The sequence below is a fragment of the Schistocerca gregaria genome, chromosome 8 (genome assembly GCF_023897955.1).
Source record: "Schistocerca gregaria isolate iqSchGreg1 chromosome 8, iqSchGreg1.2, whole genome shotgun sequence".
Lineage (NCBI taxonomy): Eukaryota > Metazoa > Arthropoda > Insecta > Orthoptera > Acrididae > Schistocerca > Schistocerca gregaria.
Window position 1 is genome coordinate 421,695,707 of NC_064927.1, and position 21,269 is coordinate 421,716,975.

The window sequence follows — 21,269 nt, forward strand, 5'->3', positions numbered from 1 at the left end:
TTTTTAGCTGTCTTCTCTTCCACTGATTGGGACTAATGTGTAGTCGTTTTTAACTCTTCTGTTTGTCTTCATGTTCTACAGTAAAGGTGCATATGACCCTAGGTTTTTCACCCTAAATCAAAACAAAACATTCTGTCTGCCAACTCATTTATGTATATCGAAAATAGCAATGGTCCTATTGCACTTCCCTGGGGGCACTCCTATTGTTATGTCTCCAATGAACACTCGCTGTCGAGGAGAACATACTGGGTTCTATTACTTAAGAAGTCTTAGAGCCACTCACATATCTGTAAACTTATTCCATATGCTCATACTTTCATTAACAGCCTACAATGAGGAAACGTGAAATGCTTTCCAGAAATCTAGAAATACGGAATCTGCCTGTTGCCCTTCATCCAGAGTTCTCAGTATATCACATGAGAAAAGGGCGAGCTCCATATCACATGGAAAATGCTTTCTAAAACCATGCTCATTCATAGACAAAAGCCACTTAGCCTCAATAAAGTTTATTATATTCGAACTGAGATTGTGTTAAAGGATTATGCAGCAAACAGAAGTTAGGGATATTGGTCTGTAATTTTGCAGTAGTTAAACTTCCCACACAACAGCAAAGCATGGAGACCAATGACTAATGATTGGAGCCAGATTAAACCCCCAGCAAGAAATTTCTGGGGACTCAAGAGGTTATAATAGGCTGGTTCACATCCAGAATAGTCCTCAGAAGAGAGCTAAAGATCTTCTCAATACTTGAAAAAAAATCAGAATAGACAAAGCTGGCCTAGCCATACCCTTTGAAGGGGCAAAGGTCATCTACCAAAACAAACAATTGAATACTGACTGATACACAAAATACATTGGAAAAACAAAGGCCCTGATGAACCAGGACAGGCTTGCAGGCCTAAACGAATAAAAACACCCTGATGATGCTTTGTAAATCGATCTCCATTCATTAGCCAGACTTTATAATGTTTACTCTGGCACGTTTTGCTGTTACAGTCCATATCTTTTCCTTTCCTTCTGTGTGGTCTTGATTGCATTCAACAGTTAAGGAACTGTGTTAACATTCTCATATCATTTAGAGTAGGGAATGCAAGTCTTTCAAAAAGCATCTTATCCTTGTACCAATCCTTCATCTTACTATTGCACCATCTTCTTTGCTTGTATATTTTGTTAACACATTTCATTTTGTACATGCCAAGTGCAAGTTACTTGCTTTTCATTCAGAATATTCAAAACTTCAGGAAACTAGGAAAGCAAAAGATGAACATAGTTGCGAGTTGGTTTTGAGAGACTATTAATCTCCCCCCTCTGTCTGTCAGGTGGGAGCTTACAAACTGTTCAGCTTTTCAAATTTTGAACTTTATCCTTCTGTTACACCTGTCACTTTTTCTGCAAGTCCCCCTTAAACCTAATACTCTGCTTCTTTCCGGACTGTTTTTCATAATCTTCATTGGTATAAGTCATTGATTTTCTTATCACCATACCAATTCCCCCCCCCCCCCCCCCCCAAACTTTGATGGCCGGAGTCGTTTTCATTGTTTTCCCTTAGCAATCCATTCCACATGACCCAATTTCATGGCTTCTAACATTATCATTGATACTCTGCACCATAGATGTTGCTTCAACAATGTAATTGATAATTTCTTCAGTAATTGCACAAATAGTTTCCATCTGCTTACAGGCTAGATATGTGTGTGTATGTGTGTGCGAGTGTACACCTGTCCTTTTTTTCCCCTAAGGGAAGTCTTTCCACTCCCGGGATTGGAATGACTCCTTACCCTCTCCCTTAAAACCCACATCCTTTCGTTTTTCCCTCTCCTTCCTGAAGAAGCAACCATCGGTTGCGAAAGCTAGTAATTCTGTGTGTGTGTGTTTGTGTGTTTTGTTCATGTGCCTGTCTGCCGGCGCTTTCCCACTTGGTAAGTCTTGGAATATATATATAAAGGGACAGGTGTACACTTGCGCGCGCGCACACACACACACACACACACACACACACACACACACACACACACACACACACACAAGCAAACATTTGTAAAGGTCCCTTAAAACCCACATCCTTTTGTCTTTCCCTCTCCTTCCCTCTTTCCTGAAGAAGCAACCGTCGGTTGCGAAAGCTAGAAATTTTGTGTGTGTGTTTGTGTGTTATGTTATTTTATTGTGCCTGTCTACCGACGCTTTCCCGCTTGGTAAGTCTTGGAATCTTTGTTTTAATATATTTTTCCAATGTGGAAGTATTGTTTGTTGTGGTCTTCAGTCCTGAGACTGGTTTGATGCAGCTCTCCATGCTACTCTATCCTGTGCAAGCTTCTTCATCTCCCAGAACCCACTGCAACCCACATCCTTCTGAATCTGCTTAGTGTAGTCATCTCTTGGTCTCCCTCTACGATTTTTACCTTCTACGCTGCCCTCCAATACTAAATTGGTGATCCCTTGATGCCTCAGAACATGTCCTACCAACCGATCCCTTCTTCTGGTCAAGTTGTGCCACAAACTCCTCTTCTCCCCAATTCTATTCAATACCTCCTCATTAGTTATGTGATCTACCCATTTAATCTTCAGCATTCTTCTGTAGCACCACATTTCGAAAGATTCTACCCTCTTCTTGGCCAAACTATTTATTGCCCATGTTTCACTTCCATACATGGCTACACTCCATACAAATACTTTCAGAAATGACTTTCTGACACTTAAATCTATACTCGATGTTAACAAATTTCTCTTCTTCAGAAACGCTTTCCTTGCCATTGCCAGTCTACATTTTATATCCTCCTTCAACCATCATCAGTTATTTTGCTCCCCAAATAGAAAAACTCCTTTAGTACTTTAAGTGTCCCATTTCCTAATCTAATTCCCTCAGCATCACCCGACTTAATTCGACTACATTTCATTATCCTCGTTTTGCTTTTGTTGATGTTCATCTTATATCCTCCTTTCAAGACACAATCCATTCCGTTCAACTGCTCTTCCAAGTCCTTTGCTGTCTCTGACAGAAGTAAGATGTCATCGGCGAACCTCAAAGTTTTTATTTCTTCTCCATGGATTTTAATACCTACTCCGAATTTTTCTTTTGTTTCCTTTACTGCTTGCTCAATATACAGATTGGATAACATCGGGGAGAGCCTACAACTCTGTCTCACTCCCTTCCCAACCACTGCTTCCCTTTCATGTCCCTCGACTCTTATAACTGCCATCTGGTTTCTGTACAAATTGTAAATAGCCTTTCGCTCCCTATATTTTACCCCTGCCACCTTCAGAATTTGAAAAAGAGTATTCCAGTCAACATTGTCAAAAGCTTTCTCTAAGTCTACAAATGGTAGAAATGTAGGTTTGCCCTTCCTTAATCTAGCTTCTAAGATAAGTCGTAGGGTCAGTATTGCCTCACGTGTTCCAACATTTCTACGGAATCCAAACTGATCTTCCCCGAGGTCGGCTTCTACTAGTTTTTCCATTTGTCTGTAAAGAATTCGTGTTAGTATTTTGCAGCTGTGACTTATTAAACTGATAGTTCGGTAATTTTCACATCTGTCAACACCTGCTTTCTTTGGGATTGGAATTATTATATTCTTCTTGAAGAATAGAGGAAAACATTCCACGTGGGAAAAATATATCTAAAAACAAAGATGATGTGACTTACCAAACAAAAGTGCTGGCAGGTCGAGAGACACACAAACATATACACAAAATTCAAGCTTTCGCAACCAACAGTTGCTTCTTCAGGAAAGAGGGAAAGACGAAAAGATGGGGGTTTTAAGGGAGAGGGTAAGGAGTCATTCCAATCCCGGGAGCGGAAAGACTTACCTTAGGGGGGAAAAAAGGACAGGCACACACACACACACACACACACACACACACACACACACACACACACACACACACACACACACACACACACTTTGCAAAAGCTAAGCAACATTTACATTTCTATGTGCCTTTTGTCAACTCAGTGCCTCAGCTGTGCACTGAGTTGCTTCCTTTACTACTTTCATTGTTTGTATTCTATGAAGAACTTCACTGACAGTATTGATTCTGACAGTAAAACTGGCCCTTTCTTAACAGTTTTGTTTCAGGATTCAATGATGTATCCTTGCGAGAACTGCTGAGCCCACCACCTGATATGCGACCGGGTCTGGTAGGGTCTCCTTCACGACTGAAAGGCCTGCATACGCTCCGCTTAGCAGGATGCGACATCTCGGATATGGCTCTGCGCTACATAGCACAGCATCTACCAAAACTTGTGGAGCTAGATGTATCACAGGTATGTAATAACTGGTGCATTAAGCTTCATTGCAAACCCTTGGACAGATTTGAGGGAACTCCGTTATTCCTCTCTCTATAGAACCCCCACCTCCTCCATAAATCTGAATATGGCACAGGAACCATCTTGCACCATTATGTCTTTCTACAAACTGAAGATAAGTTGTGTGCTAATTTGGAGGGATGATGTATGCATTTAATCTGTGTCCTGTGGGGAACAAAAAACAAGAGTGCATGTTAGGGATGTTCATCTTTGCCTTTGAAGTAGACTTCTTGCCTGAGGAGGTCAAGGTGTTGATGTATCAGTATGATAAGCTGTATATTCTTCCTCCCATGCAGTGCTACAAATCTTGCAGTTTGGGCAAGTGTCTTCACACTAGTGCCAGCCCCATCTGTAGAGATTGTGTGGCCATCAGTTCATATGTGCAAACTCACTCTTTGTGCTGACACCTTATCTCCCACCAGTCAGTTAAGGGAGCACCATTCCCCCTGTTCACTGGACTGCAGCACTACTTTGAAATGCAAAAAGAAAATAAAGGAGTAAAAGACCCTTGATTGCCGCACATAGGAAGCAGCCAAGAAGAAATAGGATTGCTTCCATCCTATACGCTTGGCGACGACATTGTCATCTTTAGTGACAGTGCCATTGCCCTCTGTCTTCTACATCTGGCTCTTGGGGCCATTCATCTAAATGTGTCCCCCCCCCCCCCCCCTGCTGGTCCAAGGGTTAGAATAGGCCTGAGGTATTCTTGCCTGTCGTACGAGGCAACTAATAGGAGTTTCACACGTTTCGTCCTTTATGTGATGGTCCCCTGTAGGGTTTGACCTCCATTCTTCAAAATTTTCCCGAAGAGCGAGCCATTTGGGGAAGGGTGCCTTAAAAGGTGCATCGTGTCTATTGTAAATTGAGATCTTTAGTCCACTTTCTCGTCGTCGCATTGCAATCCTGCCTATTCTCCATCTCTTGGGTGAAGACACCTTCTTGGGTGCGTTTTCCACCGTGCAGTACGCAGTGTCAATTTCTGCGTCGACGATGACGATGGACTTCTTTGCACCTGATACCCAGCACAGTAGCCAGTCCGTTGTGGTGGGGCCACCATGTACCCTGTTGGTCATAGCCGCCTGACCACACAGGGATCGCTCTGCTGATGCCTGTGCTGTTAACTCCCCACGTATGCCAAGGGGTAGATGCCCGTCCCCCTGGGGCATCGGGACTCCTGGCAATGGCCATCCTGCGAGGTGGCCTTTGCTGTGGCTGGGTGGTGCCCATGGGGAGGGCCCCTGGTCTGGAGCAACAGCCTCCACTCCACCCCCCACCCCCCTATCCATTGGGATGTCCCACTTCTAAGCCAAAAAAGCATAAGTCTTCTTTGGCTTCTCTCTCTAGGAAGGGCTCCCTTGGGTCACTCCCTTCCCAGGTTTCTGCTAGTGGGAAAGAAGACACCCACCTCCCCCCCGGTGGTGTTCCGTTCCTTTTTCCGCCAAATTTTATGGGAGTTTCGGGATGCTATTGTTTTTATACACTGATGGCTCTAAATCTGCCGATCATATTGTTGGAACGGAGAATCATATGCTGCCACCTACATGTGGGGTTTTTACTGCGGAATTGATGGCAATTTCCCAGGCCCTTACCTTTATTAAACTGTCCCAACACAACCGTGTTTTGTTATGTACGGACTCAATGAGTGGCCTTCTTGCTATTGACCGGTGTTTTTCGCGCCATCCCTTTGTCTCTGCCATCCATGACCATCTCGCTGATATTCACCATGCTGCTTGTTCCGTTGTCTTCCTTTGGGTCCCTGGCCATTTGGGTATCCCGGGTAATGAGCTTGCTGATTGTTTGGCTGTGGGAGCAGTCACTCCCCCCCCCCCCCCCCTCCCCCTGTTTTCTGTAACCCCTCCTGCAGCAGATTTACAACTTCACATCAAATCCCACTTCAGTCATGGGCCCATTCTTGGGAGGCTGCTCCTTTGTCTAATAAACTTTGTGTGATTAAGGTGACACCAGGCCCGAGGCGTTCTTCCTTTCACCTCTCCCGAAAGGACTCGACCACACTGTGTCGTCTCCACATTGGCCATACCAGGCTGACCCGTGGTTTTCTTTTGCTTGATGAGCCACCCCCACTGTGTGGTTGTGGAGCCTTCCAGTCAGTAGCCCACAATTTGGTTGAATGCCCCCTTATTTTGGCTCTGCGTGCTAAGTACAGACTCCCCCACACTTTACCTTTGATGTTGGCTGACGATTCCCGGATGGTCTCTCTGGTTCTCGATTTCCTCCGGGAAAGTGGTTTTTATTCTCAGTTTTAAGGTTTTTAATCTCTCTCTGGTGTTGGGGCAGGGTGGTGAGTGTTTGGGTGTCTCCCACTTAAGCTGTGTTTGGAGATTCCCGATTCACCTCCCTGACCGAGATACTCTTTTGTTCCCCTTTTACTCTGTTTTTACCTTTTTTTTTTTAAAGGATTAGTTAGTCTCCTTTTCCTGTATGTATTTCTACATTCTAGCAGTTGCACCTTTTAAGTCACAGGTGGTCTTGCCTATGCTGCTTCAGCATAGCGTTGGGTTCGTTCTCTTGCCGACTTCTCTCATTTTGTTTTTTACCATTGACAACATGACTGCCCTTTTATGTTTTTACCTTTTATTGTTCTGACTTTCCTGAGATGTCCCATTAGTGGAATGGACCATATTTGAAACAAGGGACTGATGACCTTGCTGTTTGGTCCCTTAAACCTCAAACAACCAACCAACCAACCAACCAAGACACCCACCAGTGGCTAAAGAGCTCAAAAGAAGCTGGTCGTAGGGCTTCCCACTTATCCTCAGTCCTGGAGACTGAGCTAGTGAAGTCCTCCCAGCCAGGGAAACCCAATGAGCAGCGAGAGAAATCCAAAAAGAAAACCCCTAAGGCCCCCAGGGGCTCAGCATTCACTTGCTGAGTACGGGCTTGGCGACCCCGGGGTCCTGAGCTGGGGACTGGTCTGCGCCGCCAGTGTCCTGTCACCGTAACCCCCGAACATGCTTCAGCGACCACCGTACGGCGCGGCGGTGAAATGTTGTGTGCTGCGGGGAATGGTAATCTTGGCTTGACCGCCTGGATTGCGAGGAAGGCCAACCTCTATAAAAACCCCTCAATCTTTCGGTGTGCTCCGCGCCTAGAAGATGCATGGCTGTTGGGGTGGAACAGTCGCAAGCGGGCAACCTCTGGGGCACCTGCCGCACCCCAGTTGTATAAGGCTTACTCAGGCACGCGGGGCTCTGTCTGAGCGGACTTTTAGTTCCCTAGCTGCTCGTGGGACCGCAATGGACCCTTCGACCTCTACATTTCCCCCTACCAGTGGCTTGGGTGGGCCGCTGGTAGGAAAACACACCCAATCGAAAAAGCGGCTACGCGCTGCTAGTCCTCCAGCGCCTGGTGTTGCTAGAGATTTAACAGAATGTAGTAACGGAGCACATGCTGATAATCAGAATGTGTTTTTGATTATTAAAAGGAAGGAGGGTAGCTTTGAGAGGGTTTCTCCCTTTTACATCCACAAGGGTCTTGAGGGAATTGCAGGAACACTGAAATCTGTAAAGCGACTGCGCAATGGGACTCTGTTAGTTGAAACTTCTAGTTCCCGTCAAGTCGCTGCCCTTCGGAAAACAAATTGTCTAGGAGAGTACGCTGTCGAGACCGAGCTCCACTCCACTTTGAATTATAGTAAGGGTGTTGTGACGTGTAGGGACTTGGTGGATATCCCCATAGACGTGCTAAAATCTGAGTGGGCTGACGAAGGAATTGCTGACGTGCAGCACATTATGAAACGAGTCAATGGGGACCTCGTCAAATCTGACTCGTTTATTCTCACATTCAGTTGCCCGAGACTCCCGGAGCATGTTAAAGCGGGGTTCTTACGTTTGCCCGTACGGCCATATTTCCCCAACCCAATGCGCTGTTTTAAATGTCAGCGCTTTGGGCATACTACGTTGGGGTGCAATGGGATAGCCACGTGTGGTAAATGTGGTCAGCCTGCCCATGACGGAGCCGATTGTTCATCGCCTGTGAAGTGCGTGAATTGCTCTGGGAGTCACCCTGTCTGGAGCCGGATCTGCCCCATCTATCTCGAAGAGCGGAAGGTACAGGAGATTAAAACATCTAAGCGCATCCCCTATGGTGAGGCCAAGAAGATCTTTAAGGCCATGCAACCTCCTGTGTTTTCAACATCTTTCGCTTCCGCTCTCAAAAAACCGGTACAACTGGCCACTGTTGCTACACAAACGGAGGTTGCTAGTGTTAGCACTAAAACCTGCGCTTGCCAGTGCACTTGTGCTGCTGCGGTTGTTTTGCAATCTGCGGCTCTCCCCGCTACATCGGACAAGGCCGTGGTTGCTGACATTGAGGTACTTCCAGCCTCCCCCCATATGGCGCCTTCTGCCCAGGCGAGTCAACCTCCAACTGTTGACAATGCTCTGCATTCCAAGCCCCCCAAGACAAAGCCTCAGAAGATGAAGGTTCTGCCACCTGAGGAGACTAGTCAGCGTCGGTCCGATGATGATGCCATCGTACTGTCTGACATCTCCCTTGGGTCATCATCGGAGCTTATGGTCATTGATGTCGACCAGGGGCGATCTTCTCGCCCCAGGAATAAATCTCCGGCCAGTACGGTCTCTCCTCCAAAGCACAGAGGCAGGGTGAAAGTTCAGCCACCCTGATCACTGGCTCCCATATTACAGTGGAACCTGAATGGTTTCAGGACGCATGTGGCCGAATTACAACTCCTTATACGAGAGTGCCCCTTGTGCTTATGTATCCAAGAGACACATTTTCGAGCCACTGATTCTCCTTCTTTACGCGGCTATACCGTATATCGAAAAGATGATCTGACGGGGCAAAGGGTGGTGTTGCGGTTTTTGTCCGTGACGTGCACCCCTCATCTGAGCTCCCTCTCATCACCGACTTGCAAGCAGTTGCAGTTGACTTTCTTGTGGGTCGGAGGCTCACAGTCTGTTCTGTTTATTTACCACCTCCAGATGCGATACTCTCTGAGGCTCTCATGGACCTTATTAGCCAACTCCCTCGCCCATTTCTTCTTCTGGGGGACTTCAACGCTCATAATGTCTTATGGGGCTCTCCGACTACTTGCCTCAGGGGTTGCATTCTGGAAAGCGTCATGATGTCTGAAGAACTGTGCCTCCTCAACTCTGGTGCTCCCACTCATTTCTATACTGCTTCCGGATCGTCATCGGCTATTGACCTTTCCTTTTGCTCTCCAGCACTCGCGGATTCTGCTCTGTGGGAGGCTGCAGCTGACCTCCATTCTAGTGACCACTTCCCCCTCTGGATTCGCCTCCTGGATGAGGCTGTGGCATTACCAGTGCCTCCCCGGTGGCACCTTTGCAGAGCTGACTGGACACTTTTCAGCCAACTGGCTGTTTTGGAACACCGTGCCAGCGTCCACGAATGGGTAGACCATGTTGCAGCTGTGATCTCTCATGCAGCTGAATTGTCAATCCCACAGTCATCCGGTCATCCCAAGAGGCGTCCTGTCCCTTGGTGGACCACTGAGTGCCACTCAGCCATCCGCGCCCGCCGTGCAGCACTTGCGCCGCTTCAAGTGCCGTCCCTCAGCTGACAATCTTGCGGCCTTTCGGGTGGCAAGGGCCAGAGCGCGGCGAGTGATTAAAGAGAGCAAACGACGGTCATGGCAATCGTTCTTGAATTCCATCTCTCGCTCCACTAGTTCTACGAAAGTATGGGAAGCCATCAGGAGGATTTCCGGGAAACTCAGCCAGCTACCTGTCACGGCATTGCTGCATCAGGGATGTCTCCTCACGGCGGTGAGAGACATTGCCCAGACACTGGCCATGCATTTTGCGGAATCTACCGCCACTATTAACTGTGATCCAGATTTCTGCCGCTACCGCACTGCCGTCGAAAGGGGTCACTTGGACTTCCGGTCACTAAATTCTGAACCCTATAACTGCCCCTTTACAATGTGGGAACTGGATTCTGCGCTGTCTGTGGCTCATGATACTGCGCCTGGTCATGATCAAATCCGATACAGCATGCTGCGGCACCTGTTGCTGCCATCCGAGGAAGTTCTCCTGAACTGTTTCAATATGATATGGTTATCTGGCATGTACCCTGACTCGTGGAGGGAGGCAATTTTGATTCCCCTCCTCAAACCAGGGAAGGACCGAACGCATCCCAGTAGTTATCGGAGTATTGCCTTGACGAGCTGTGTTGGGAAGACGTTGGAACGCATGGTCAACCGCCGCCTGGTTTGGCTGCTCGAGACCAGGCAGCTCCTTAGCCCCTCTCAGTGTGGCTTTCGGAGATGTCGTTCCACTATAGACAACTTGACCCTGCTTGAGGCCGCCATCCAGCAGGCCTTTCTACGTAACCAGCATTGTCTAGGGGTCTTCTTTGACATTCATAAGGCGTATGACACTACTTGGCGCCGCCTTATCCTCAATCAACTCCATGAGTGGGGCTTTCGTGGCCGTCTCCCCATCTTCATTCGGTCCTTTCTTTCTCACCGCCTCTTTCGGTATCGGGTTGGTAATGTGCTATCGGATTTGTACTTGCAGGAGAATGGTGTTCCTCAGGGCAGCGTTTTAAGTGTCACCCTCTTTGCCGTTGCTATTAACAGTATCACGTCCACTATCCGGAGTCCTGCCCAATGCTCCTTGTTTGTGGACGATTTTGCTGTTTTCTGTTCTTCCTCCAGTCTTGTCAGTGCTAGTCGGCAGTTACAGCTTACGATAAAGCGCTTAGAGGCATGGACTGCAAAGACAGGTTTTACCTTTTCTGCAGACAAATCTGTGTGTGTTCATTTTAATCATTCTCGGCGTCTTTTTACCTCCCCTGAATTGCATCTGAGGGACACCGTTCTTCCTTTTAGAGACACTGTGAGGTTCCTGGGCCTCACTTTTGATTCCAAGTTGTCGTGGTTGCCTCACCTTAAAGACCTCAAGGTGCGGGCCCTGAAGGCACTGAATATTTTGAAGTGTCTGAGCCATCGGTCCTGGGGAGCAGATCGGGCATGTCTGCTGCAGTTTTATAGGGCTTTCGTCCGATCGCGTCTTGACTATGCTTGCACCGTGTATGGGTCAGCAAGGCCTTCGTATCTGAAGATCCTTGATGCAGTACACCATGAGGGTATCAGGCTGGCCACTGGTGCCTTCCGTACCAGTCCCATCCCCAGCCTGTGTGCTGAGGCAGGGGAACCGCCGCTCGCCATCCGGCGGAAACTCCTCATGGTGCGACGGGTGTGTCATTTCCTTGCCTGTCCTACCTCCCCTGCGTACCCTACCGTTGCCCGACCGCCTATGGAACGTCTCTTTTCCAGTCGTCCCAGGGCAACAAAACCATTTGGGATTCGTGCCAAGCATTTGCTTGAGTCCCTTGGTGTGGAGCGTGTGGCCCCCCAACGACAAGGTTTTACTCGCCTGCCTCCCTGGTTGCTCCAGAGGCCCAGCATCCTTTTAGACTTGTCGGAGAACCGGAGGAACTGCACTCTGGCGTTTGTTTTTACCTCCTTATTTTACGATATTTTAAACCAGCATCCGGACCATGTACCTGTATTCACAGATGGCTCTAAACAGGGGCACACTGTTGGTTGTGCTGTTGTTTTCCCTGATCGAGTCGTCAAGTTACGGCTTCCTGCGGCGTTTACCATCCTCGATGCCGAATTGTTTGCAATCTTGCGGGCATTGGAGCAGATGAGATGTGTTACCAGTCTTAAGTTCCTCATCTTTTCTGACTCCCTGAGTGCCCTTCAGACCATGCAACACTTGTACCCAGCGGATACGGTCGTCCAGAACATCCATGATGCCCTACTCCACCTGCAACGGCAGGGGAAGGAGGTTTCTTTCTGCTGGGTGCCGGGGCACGTGGGTATTAGGGGAAACGAACTGGCGGATGTGGCTGCCATAGATGCATGTTCCCTCCCTCACGTTGTTGAATGTGCCGTCCCCCTCCATGCTGTAACCTCCCTTTTGCGTTTTCGTGTTATGCATCAATGGGAAGAGGAGTGATTGGCAGTTTCTGACAATAAGCTGCGTCTGGTAAAGGCCACTACGCGACCATGGCGTACGTCCTACCAGTCATACAGGCGGCATGAGGTTCTCCTCACTCGCCTCCGCATTGGACACAGTCCCTTCACGCATTGTTTTTTACTCCGGCGGGAGGACCCCCCAATCTGCAGTGCTTGTGGCGTCCAGATTACTGTCCGCCACATTTTACTTGACTGTCTTTTATTCTCTGACCAGAGGGCGGTGGTTTCCTTGCCACCGGATTTGCCCTCTATTTTGCAAGACGATGCAGCGACTGTGGTTAAGGTCTTACGGTTTTGTGTCCTGTCCAATCTGTTGCCTCGGATTTTAGGGAGAAGGTTTTAATGTGCTGCTGGGTGACTGGCTCACCCAGGTTTTAGGTAAGAGGTCCGCCAGTCACGATTACCTCCTTGTTTCCCTTCGGTATCTGTTCTCTTTTCCTTGTGTTTCCTTTCCTTTTTTAGTGTGTTTCTTCTCCTCTTGTTTTGCCTCTGTATGTGCGCATTTGGAACTGCGTCAGGCCTGTGTCTTTTAGCCGTTCTCCTTGTTCAGCGTCCGTCTTCGTCCCTTCACCGCTTGTGTTCCTGTTTCTATGCGTTTGGGCGCTGATGACCACGCTGTTTAGCGCCCGTAAACCTCACACACACACACACACACACACACACACACACACACACACACACACACACACACACACACAAAACCCCTAAGACCAAGGAAATTGCAGTGGCACCCACACCACCACTATCTAAAAGCTCTGCGGCTGAGGATGGGGTGGAGATTTAGGCATCCGCTGAGGATCTAGATCTTGCCAGACCCTTAGACACAATGGATACAGACTGCTCAGGCAATAAATTAGTGGCAGCAGGTGACCCTGAGGCGTAAACTGCCTCATTGAATGTTCCATGCCTTCCTAATCTCAAGATGATGTCATCCTCCAATGGAATTGTGGCGGTTTCCTCCACCACCTGGCTGAGTTACAGCAACTGTTAAGCCTTACGCCTGCTATCTGTATTGCCCTCTGGGAAACCTGGTTCCCAGCAATGCATACCCCTGCCCTCCATGGCTATAAGGGATATTACAGAAACCATAATGACTATAATAGAGTGTCAGGTGGAGTTTGCGTTTGTGTCCTAAACTCGATCTGTAGCGGACTTGTGCCACTTCAAACCCTCCTTGAAGCTGTGGCTGTCAGAATAAGGATAACGGAGGAAATAACTGTCTGCAATTTATATCTTTCTCCAGATGGTGCAGTGCCTCTGAATGTATTAGCTGCACTGATTGATCAGCTCCCTCAACCTTTCCTACTTCTGGGAAATTTTAATGTCCTTAACCCCTTGTGGGGTGACACCATGCTTACTGGCCAAGGTAGAGATGTCGAAACTTTACTGTCGCAATTCAACCTCTGCATCTTAAATACTGGGGCTGCCACACATTTCAGTGTGACTCATGGTAGTTTCTCGGCCATTGATATATTAACTTGCAGCCCAGGACTTCTTCCATCTATCCACTGGAGAGAACATGACAACCTGTGTGGTAGTGACCACTTCCTCATCTTCGTGTCACTGCCACAGCATCAGGCACACAGGTGCCTGCCCAGATGGGCAGGCGGACTGGGGAACTTTCACCTTTGCTGTCACCGCTGAATCTTTCTCACACAGTAATGTCGATGTGATGATGGTTGAGCAGGTGACTAGCACAATTGTTTCTGCGGCAGAAAATGCAATCCCTCACTCTTTAGGATGCCCGAGGTGTAAGGCAGTCCCTTGGTGATTGCCGGAAGTCGCTGATGCAATTAAGGAGCGTCGGCGAGCTCTGCAGCAGCATAAGCAGCACCTTTCCCTGGAGCACCTCATAGCCTTTTAATGGATTCATGCCTATGTTTGCTACCTTATCAGACAGTGGAAGAAAGAGTGTTGGGAGAGAGATGTCTCCACCATTGGGTGCCACACTTCACCTTCCCAAGTCTGGGCAAAGATCAAATATCTTTTCAGGTACCAGGCACCAACAGCTGTCCCCAGTCTTAACCATAAATAGCGAGCTATGTACTGACGCAAACATGACTGCTGAGCACTCTGCTCGAGCCTCTGTGTCGGAGAATTACCACCCAGCCTTTCGCACACTCAAACAGCAGCTGGAAGGGAATGTCCTCGCATTCACCACATGCTGCAGTGAATCCTATAATGCCCCATTTACAGAGTGGGAGCTCCTCAGTGCCCTTGCACATTGCCCTGACACAGCTCCTGGTCGTGATCGCATCCACAGCCAGATGATTAAACATCTCTCATCTTACTATAGCTGACATCTTCTCGTCATCTTCAACTAGCTCTAGTGAGATGGCGCCTTTCCATCGCTATGGCGGGAGAGCACCATCGTTCTAGTGCTCAAACCTGGTAAAAAAAAACCTTGATATGGATAGCTATCAGCCTCACCAACGTTCTTTGTAAGCTGCTGGAACGTATGGTATGTCGGTGGTTCAGTTGGGTCCTGGAGTCATGTGGCTTGGTGGGTCCATGTCAGGGCGGCTTCCATCAGGGTTGCTCTACCACTGATAATCGTGTCCATCGAGTCTGCCATAAGATTAGCCTTTTCCATATGGCAACAATTGATTGCCGTCTTTAGGTAAAGCATACAACACGACATGGCGACATCATGTCCTTGCCGTATTGTATGAGTGGGGTCTGCAGGGATCACTTCCGATTTTTATCCAAAACTTCCCGTCACTCCATACTTTCATGCCCAAGTTGGTGACTCCCACAGTTCCATCAATATCCAGGAGAATGGAGTCCTGCAGGGCTCTGTATTCAGTGTCTCTCTAGTTTTAGTGGCCATTAATGGTCAAGCAGCAGCTGTTGGGCCCTAGGTCTCACCTTCTCTGTATGCAGACAACTTCTGCATTTCGTACTGCTGCCCCAGTGCTGTCCGGCTTCCAGTTTTCAGCTGCAACATCATGTGTCAAGCACTTCTGTTGGCATCATACCATTCATCCGGTACCCGTACTTTACCTTCATAACGATCCACTCACTGTAGTGGAGACATATAAATTCCTAGTACTGGTTTTCAATGCTCGAAATGACTTGGCTCCCTCATCTTCGTCAGCTTAAGCAGAAGTGCTGGCAGCACCTCAGTGCCCTCCGTTGCCTGAGCAACACCAATTGGGGTGCAGATCACTGTAAGCTGCTGCAGCTCTACAGAGCCCTTGTCCAATCCCGAATTGACTATGGGAGTGTGGCTTATGGTTTGACAGCGCCTTCATCATTCTATTTATTCGACCCTTTGCACCACTGTGGGGTTTGATTAGCGACAGGAGTTTTTAGGACGAGTCAGGTTACCAGTGTACTGGTGGAGGCTGGTGTCCCTCCACTGCAGATCAAAGGTGCGCAACTGCTCACCAGTTACGCATCGCACATTCATAGTTCCCCTGAGAATCCGAATTACAGTCTCCTTTTTCCACCCGCGGCAGTCCGTCTCCCACGTCGGCGGCCTAGATCGGGACTAACGATTGCAGTTCGCTTGTGGTCCTTTCACTCTCAACTGGAGTCCTTCCCTTTAGCACCTCTACTTGCGGTCCATTCACATACGCCTCCATGGTGTACGCCTCAGCCGCAGCTTCATCTGAACCTTTTCCATGGGCCTAAGGACTCCGTTAACCCCGCTGTCACTTCCTCTCGATTCTTGACATGTTCCAGGGCTCTGAAGTGGTTGACACCGAAGGCTCAATGGCTGATGGTCACGTAGGCTTCACATATGTTCATGGAAGACTTATTGAGTGGCACTCCTTGCCAATTGGCTACAGTGTTTTCACTGCAGAGCCGGCGGCCATATCTCGTGCTCTTGAGTACATCTGCTCATGCCCTGGTATCATTTGTCCTGTGTACTGACTCACTGAGCAGCCTACAAGCTATTGACCAGTGCTACCCTCACCACCCTCCTGTAGCATCCATATAGGAGTCCATCTATGTCCTGGAACAGTCCCGCCATTCCGTGGAATCCCCAGCAACGAACTTGCCGACAGGCTAGCCAAACAGCCAACGTGGAAACCACTTCTGGAGACAGGCATCTCCGAAGCTGACCTGCATTATGTTTTACACCACAGGGTTTTCCGGCTTTGGTAGACGGAATGTCATAAAAGCATGCACAACTGAGTGTCATTAAGGAGACCATGAATGTGTGGAAGTCTTCCATGCAGGCCTCTCGCAGGGAATCGGTTGTCCTCTGCCGGCTCCGCATTGGACATACGTGGCGCATGGTTACCTACTCTGTTGCAAGGACCCACCTCAGTGTTGCTGTGCCTCCCAAATGACAGTCGTCCACCTCTTGCTGGACTGCCCACTTTCAGCTGCTCTGCAGCAGACTTTTAGCTTTTCCAGCACCCTGCCTTCGGTGTTGGGCGGCAATACCTCCATAGCATCTTTAGTTTTAAGTTTTATCTGTGAGAGGGGTTTTTATACTTCTATGTAGGTTTTAGCGCATGTCCTTTCTCCCCCTGTATTCTCCACCCAAGTGCTTTTAGGGTGGAAGTTTTAATGTGTTGCAGAGTGGCTGCCTTTCTCCTTTTTATTCTCGTGGTTGGCTGTGTTCCCCCAAGCCAGAATCTGGGACAGACATGCCCTTGCAGTAGTCTAAACTTAAGAGCGAACGCCGTCCAAAACAGGGAGTCTCTGGTGGTCCCATGTTGCCTCTCTCTGTATTGGAAGCAATGTATCTGGTGAACTCGTCCCCTTCTCCTTTCCTAATATTGATTGGCATCAATGCCTGCAATATTTTGTGGGGTGAAACTAGTCATTGGCTGCAGTAAAGGTGTAAAACTCACTCAAAAAGCCAAATCTTTGCCTGTTTAGTATTGGTGTTCCAATGCACTTCTGTGTAGCATACAGCTTCTATTCAGCCATTGGCCTCTCCATTTGCAGCCTAGGTCTTCTCCCATCCATCCACTGGAGTGTCCATGATGACCTGTGCGACAGTGATTGTTTTAAAAACCTACTCACCAAGTGGTGGCAGAACACACACGTGACTGTTTTAATGGGAAAGCTATCGGACCCAGTGGCTGCTTCAAGCAGAAGGGTCGATGGAGAAGTAAAAAGGTTGAAGGAAAAGGGAATAGAGAGGGCCACAAAATAGGTAGATTTTGGTAAAGTCACCCAGAACTGTGGACCAGGGGAGGCTTACTGTACTGTATGAGAAGGAAAGACTGACTGACTAGGGACTGCATCGCACAAGATTTGAAAAACTGAGAGCTTAAAGGTGGAAGATAGGATAATATTCAGGCAAAGATTATTGCCTAAACATCAATCATTAGTTAATAAGAGTGAAAAGCTAAGTGCATTGTATGTAATGGAGGTGGGAGGAGATGGTGAAAAAGACAGGAAAGACAATTAAAGATATAGAAAACTAAAACAGAGTGAAGCAAAGAGTAGTTACAGTGAAAAAAATGCTGAGACAGGAGAAATAAATGTAAATTAAGCCCAGGTGGGTGGTGAGAACCCAGGACATGTCCTAGTGCTTGTTCTGACCTGCAGAGTTCTGAGAAACTGGTGTCTGGGGGAAGAATCCAGATGGCATGTATGGTGAAGCAGGTGCCGAGGTCACAAACGTCATAATGTAGAGCTTGCTTCATAACAGGATATTGAGAGTTTCCAGTGTACATACAACCTACCACAAAATTATTAATTTTTCACCACCCCCTCCCACCCCTGTTACATACAATGCACTTAGCTTTTCACTCTTATTAATTGATGCATGATGTTCAGGCAGTCATCTCTGTCAGTGTATTACCCTGTCTTACAGCTTTAAGCTCCCAGGTTTTCAAATCTCATGCGATGCAGTCCCCAACAATCACTTTCCTTCTCATCCCGTGTGGTAAGTCTCCCCTGGCCCACGGTTCTGAGTGACTTTCCCAAAATCTACCCCTTTTCGTAGCCTTCTCCAGTCCCTTTCCTTCAGCCTTCTTCCTTCGCCTTCAACCATTCTGCCTGAAAAAGGGGCCCCTGCCTCCAAAAGCTTGCCAATTACAACAGTGTTTTATATGTGTGTTCTGCCACCACTTAGTGAGTACATTTTTTATCTATCCAGTTAAATAATTTTGTCAATAATTGATTGTTTTAGTGATTATTTTAAGACTGTTTTGACCTTCCCACAGTATCTCTTACCTGGGCTTGCACTCAGATGTGCTCTCCCCAAAGATGATTCGGATTTGGTCGCCACTGCTGTCATCCTAATTACCGCATCAAATGAAGCTATTGGTGCAGTTATCCAGAGCAGAGCTGCAGCTGCTTTTTGGGTGTGATAACACTCTCCCTTTCACCCATTGACACCTCTCTCTGACTTCCTTCTCTCTCTTGGTTTTTTTGGTTAATTGATAGTCCACTGGGATTTGTCTTTCTTATTTTTCCTCTCTGGGGATGTTCTTAGATTCACACACAAAGGACAAGAGATTGATGACCACGTAGTTCAGACTCTGTAACTCAAACTCAAACATCTTCATTTAGTTAAAAACCTTGTTTGTATCTGTTGGATTTTGAGTGTGAGAATTATTTCTTTCCACACTCTTTCTTTATAAAGTACTTGTATTTTCTTTCACAACAACATGTTTTTTTATCATGTGAGCAGGTCAAACTATTAAATAGAAAGATCAGAACTATCTAGTTTGGTGCTATAAGACTGATTAAGTTTTTTGTTTAATTGATAAACCCACTGCAGTTAAATTGCAGTTTCTAAAAAAAAATAATTAGTACCCCTTCCATTGGTTGCGTGCCAATTAATGAAATTGCAACAATTGCCCACCACTTTAAGCATTGGCTTCTAGCTAAGTTACTTCTCCTAGTTGTAGGCTACACTAAAATGAGGATACTAGATCCCACATGGTAATAATAAATTTGTGTGGCTCGATAGCCTGATGCGTGACTAATAATGCTGTACTTTGTTTTAACATTTCCTTCAGACCACATATAAAAGTAGGAAAATAAACTTATGATTTATGTTGGTAAATGAACTCTTCCATAAGCGTCTCAGTATAGTAACTCAAAACTAGTCCCTGTGACACTGAAAAAATGTGTTTCAGCTTGTTGCCACCACCTGAGACACCTTACTAAATTCTTCCTACATAAATTAGCAGACACCATTCTCAACAGATGGGGCTCTGGACAGGAAACTATACTTCCCCGGCAACCAAAATGTCTTCCTTACACCAATACAAATGTAGATTTGAGTTGATCTGAATGAAATGATCAGCCTTTGACCACTAGACATTCCTCTATCTTAAGTGTTACTTGTACAAGATTGTTAAGCCTCTACATTAGTCAAATTGTTTACCACACCATAAATAACAGAATACACCAGTTATTAGAACAGTGTAAAATTTGTCACGTGTACTTCTTTGCCCCGACCTGATAACTTCATTACCACTTGTAGTAATGGTCTACTCACCCATCTGGTACTTGAAAATCTGATCTGGTCATGAACAAAATATCTATCTAATAGCCATTAAGCCCATACTAAAAACTTAGGAACCATTAAAGAAGAGCAGATGAATAGCATTATTACTTTTAAAACAAGTATATTGTAGCAGATAATGATCAGAGAATCATATTGTCCTACAAAGTACAAAGCATGCTCTCACAAACATCGATCAGAGCAAACTGCAGATGCAGAGAGATTAGTTGAGCTATCTCAGGGCAGTGATACTCTTCCTGGTGACTCCACAGATTTACATCCCCGGAGAGATGTCCCCTCCCCCCACTGTGCAGAACAAGTGGGAGAAAGTTGTGTGCGCCAGTGGGGTGTGGATGCGTTAATTGCTGAAATGTCTTTAAGTGGTGAGGTGTGCTGGCAGGTGGAGTGCGAAGTGGGAGGAGCAGCCAGTGGCTGAGGAGAGGGGAATGGTGGCACTGTGTAGGCAGTATGATGGTCCACGACTGGCAAAGTGGTGGGAGGCATGACCTCATCATTGGTGATGGAGGAGGGGCAGCGTACCTGGCTTGATGATTAAGAGGCCGATGAGGTGGCGGTAGAGGTAGTGTCGTCCTAGGCATTGGCAGTGGGAGCAGCATTTACTGGGGTGGTGACAATGAGGGCTCAATCAGTCGTCAAGACAGATGTTAAATCTGCTGTATTGATGGATGGCAGGGGAGCGGCATGTTTGACTTGGAGACTTCACTGGGGCCTGCCTGCCTACTTGCGGAAGTGATGGGGATGATTGAGAATAACATAGGATGACATAGATATATCTTGTCACTTGTATTCAGTTGTACTTCGAAGTGAGTGACTGCAGAGGTACTGACACAAGGCATGCCACCAGGGAGTCAGCTTAAGTCCATGCAGGCTTCATCTGTTTGCTAGAGGTCTTCAGAGATAATGTCAAACACGTTGGTGTCCCACTCGATTATGCGGTATGGGCCACTGTAGGAGGGGGGGGGGGGGGGGAGGAGGGGGTACAAGGGGTGCAAAGGTGTCTTGATGGCATGTGTGCACAGCGTAATATTGGGACATTCATTAATTCTTGTGAACAAATATTGTAGGCTTTGTGTGATAAGTGGGCGGTGGCATTCAGATGTTATGTATATGATCACCCACTCACTGCACTAGTTATGACAGGTCATGGTCTGTCAGGTGTAACTACACACTAACTGACAAATTCTGCAGGAAGGCAGAGTGGCTCACCACATAGGACCTCAGTAAGCGAGATGCTCATCTTCTTTATAAACAGTCCTAATTCTGAGAAGCACCCAGGGCAGGACATTGGTCCATGATTGTGAATGGTAGATTAATTCTGCTGTGAGTGTGCAGTGCCATCATTCCACTAGGTCCTTTGACTGGGAGTGGTAAGCAGTTGCCTGTAATTAAAAAAAAAGGGCACCCACAAAGTCAGCATTGTTTATTGAACAAGGCAGATGACTGGTTGCATCCTCTCATGCAAGGTGTCACACCAAACAGGTCTGGTGGCTCCTGGCAGTGTGCATTGTTGTAATTGCCGCATGGGA

General features: G+C 47.2%; 1 protein-coding gene across 1 annotated transcript in view; it reads left to right on the top strand.

Annotated features, from left to right (window-relative positions):
• Positions 1–21,269, top strand: part of LOC126284482 (jmjC domain-containing histone demethylation protein 1-like) — an 86,865-nt gene that overhangs the window by 39,539 nt on the left and 26,057 nt on the right. The window contains exon 4 of the mRNA XM_049983440.1: positions 4,063–4,261. Within this exon, the coding sequence (XP_049839397.1) occupies positions 4,063–4,261 (199 nt within the window). The remainder of the gene's footprint in view (positions 1–4,062; positions 4,262–21,269) is intronic.